The 2,564-nt window shown below is 37.1% G+C and overlaps 1 protein-coding gene across 1 annotated transcript; it reads right to left on the bottom strand.

The window, feature by feature from the left end:
• Positions 1 to 325: 325 nt before the first annotated feature.
• On the bottom strand, positions 326 to 1,258 carry LOC143121193 (olfactory receptor 52E4-like). Its single transcript, XM_076281585.1, has one exon. The coding sequence runs from the start codon at positions 1,256 to 1,258 to the stop codon at positions 326 to 328; it is 933 nt and encodes a 310-aa protein (XP_076137700.1).
• Positions 1,259 to 2,564: the final 1,306 nt, after the last annotated feature.

The following is a 2,564-nucleotide window of genomic DNA, read 5'->3' as shown; positions in this document are numbered from 1 at the left end:
TTTCAATTAGTCTATGCATGGTCATGTCATGTAGGTGTGAAGATACTGTACATCCGCACACACAAGACACACACAAGAAACACATCAGAATACAGTCAGAATACCTCAGAATGAATTCTAAAATAGCAAGGGGAGAGTATATATTAATGAAGTAGATGTTATAAGAAGAAATACATTGTCCCCTAAACGTTACAACGTTAAAACGTGTCCCTTCAACCTTGCTATCAGTATGAACAATGCACCTTCAAAATTAAAATTCATGTTTAACATCTCTCTGAATTTATAGTTTGCTTTTAGGACAACATTTCCAATGTTTTAAAGGTGATTAACTGGGATTGATTTTTCTACCAAATACTTGCAAAATTTTCAGTCTTAAATGTTTAGTCTGTAGGCCATAAATAATTGGATTTAAATGGGCAGGTATAACATGAAAAAGAATGGCAATGAGTTTTCTTAAAAATGGGTTTTCTGGGAACCGATGCATGATGATGATAATGTATCCCATCAGGAGCATGATCAGATACAAAACTAAATGACTTGCACACGTTTGAATGGCTTTGCTGTTGAGCTCTGCATTTTTCTTTGTCCAGCATATGACAGCAATTCTAATGTAAGTAATAGCAACGGTACCCATTGATGAGGAAAACAGCAGCACAGTGTAAAACAGCCCATATATATTATTAATAGAAACATCTTCACATGATAATTTGAACAAGGATGCATTGTCACAAAAGGCATGCTTAATGAGTGACCTACAGCGAGAAAGCCTGATTGTGAGGCTAAGTAATACACCCACTAATACAACTGAAAAACCCCAAGCACACACAGACAAAGTCACAACTGCCTTGGTTGTCATAATTGCGCTGTATCTCAATGGATTGCATATCGCAACATATCTATCAATGGCCATTACTATTAGTATGGTGTGTGAAGCCGAGCCATAAGTGTGACTGAAAAACGCCTGTGTAACACACGCACTATATGAAATTAACCTCTCTTTAGAAACCATGTCTAACAGTACACGGGGCATTAAGATTGTGTTACCTAGAATATCATTGACAGACAAGTTGCAGAATAGTAGATACATGGGTTGGTGTAAGCTTCTTTCTGCAATTATGATAACAAGAACACCAATATTGGTTATTAGCAGTGCAATATAGACAAAGAGTAATGTGAAAAACACTGGATATGTGGATGATTCAGAAATGTCTAATCCTTCCATTGTAAGAGTGTCACTGTCATAGGAAATATTTTCCATTGTTGCACGTCACCTATGGGAACAAAATAAAATCAAGACAGCATTTTTTTTTTGTAAAAAAAGGTTGTAAAAATATGTATGTGTTATTGTTTCTTCTGTCTTACCTGGCTTGATATGATTTACATGTAGCTAGGATCAGAAATAGTAAATTCATTCACACAGCCTATCTTTTGTGAAATTGGATACCCATCCCAACTGTTCTGAGATACATACCCTGCAGAAGTTGCATATATAGGGGAGCCATGAGAATCTTTATCATGTGACTGGAACTAAATTTAGATGACATCTATTTTGATTTGTGGAAAATGAGCCAATACAGCAATCAAAACTTTTTTTCTGTAAATATTATTACTATAATTTGTCTAATTTTGGCACTTTGCCTTTTTGCCTTAGTCTTAGTCTTGTGACGAAATGTCCTTTTTAGTCTTTGTCATATTTAGTCATTCAAATATCATTTTTGTTAGTCAAGTTTTAGTCAACTAAAAGTCTCGTCATTTTAGTCTAGTTTTAGTCAAAAGAAAACTATAGGTATCTTAGTCTTAGTCAGATTTAGTCAACACATTTTAGTCTTTTTTTATATAACAAATTATTACCATTTGAGTCAAATAGTGTTTCACACATCTCAATTTTCCAACAATATTGTGTCCATAGGGCTACTCGTCTGTTATAATTACTTATTCTGATTTTTTGTCAGTTAGTATGTTTACATGCACAGGTAAGTCGAGCTACAGTTATAGCTCGGCTGGGATTTGACCATAGACAGTAAAAGATTCGACTGGACCACGGTCATATTCGTAGACCAGTGTTTCTCAAAGTGTGGTCCGGGGATCACTGGTGGTCCGCAAGCTATCCCAAGTGGTCCGCGAGCAGACGTGGTAAAATATAATATAGATGAGTTGTTTGCAATATTGAACCATGCTCACACACGCACAAATTCTATGGTTCCAGAGTAGCCTACACCCCTGAGTGGTTTGTCCTGGTGATTTTCCGTTTTTCGTTAGTGGCGTGCGCTATCAAAAGCTTCCATTTACTGCACCCTACTGCGGTGAGGTAGGGCTGTCAACAATATCGCAAAAGCTACTGGTACAATTTTCACAAAACTTCTTGGAAAGGTGTAGCACAGGCTAAGGAAATCCCATACATCAGCCATCACCAAATGGCGGACCGCGGTCCGAGTCCGGACCGTGACGTGATCCTATCCGGACCCAGACCATAATAGCCTAATTTAGATTTTCACGTAAGATTTCAAAGCTGCGCTAAATGTTTCGTTGGTTAGGATAACAGCATTTACTTGATGGAGCTTCAG

This window comes from Alosa pseudoharengus, unplaced genomic scaffold, assembly GCF_046254945.1.
Source record: "Alosa pseudoharengus isolate Yale_2024_CS ecotype anadromous, Long Island Sound unplaced genomic scaffold, YU_APseudo_1.1 YU_APseudo_1.1_scf_13, whole genome shotgun sequence".
NCBI classification, from domain to species: Eukaryota; Metazoa; Chordata; class Actinopteri; order Clupeiformes; family Clupeidae; genus Alosa; species Alosa pseudoharengus.
Note: the sequence above shows the minus strand (reverse complement) of the source record. Positions and strands in the feature narration are given on the sequence as shown.

Coding starts and splice junctions, on each gene's coding strand:
- LOC143121193 (XM_076281585.1), bottom strand. CDS start 1,258: ATGGAAAATATTTCCTATGACAGTGACACTCTTACAATGGAAGGATTA.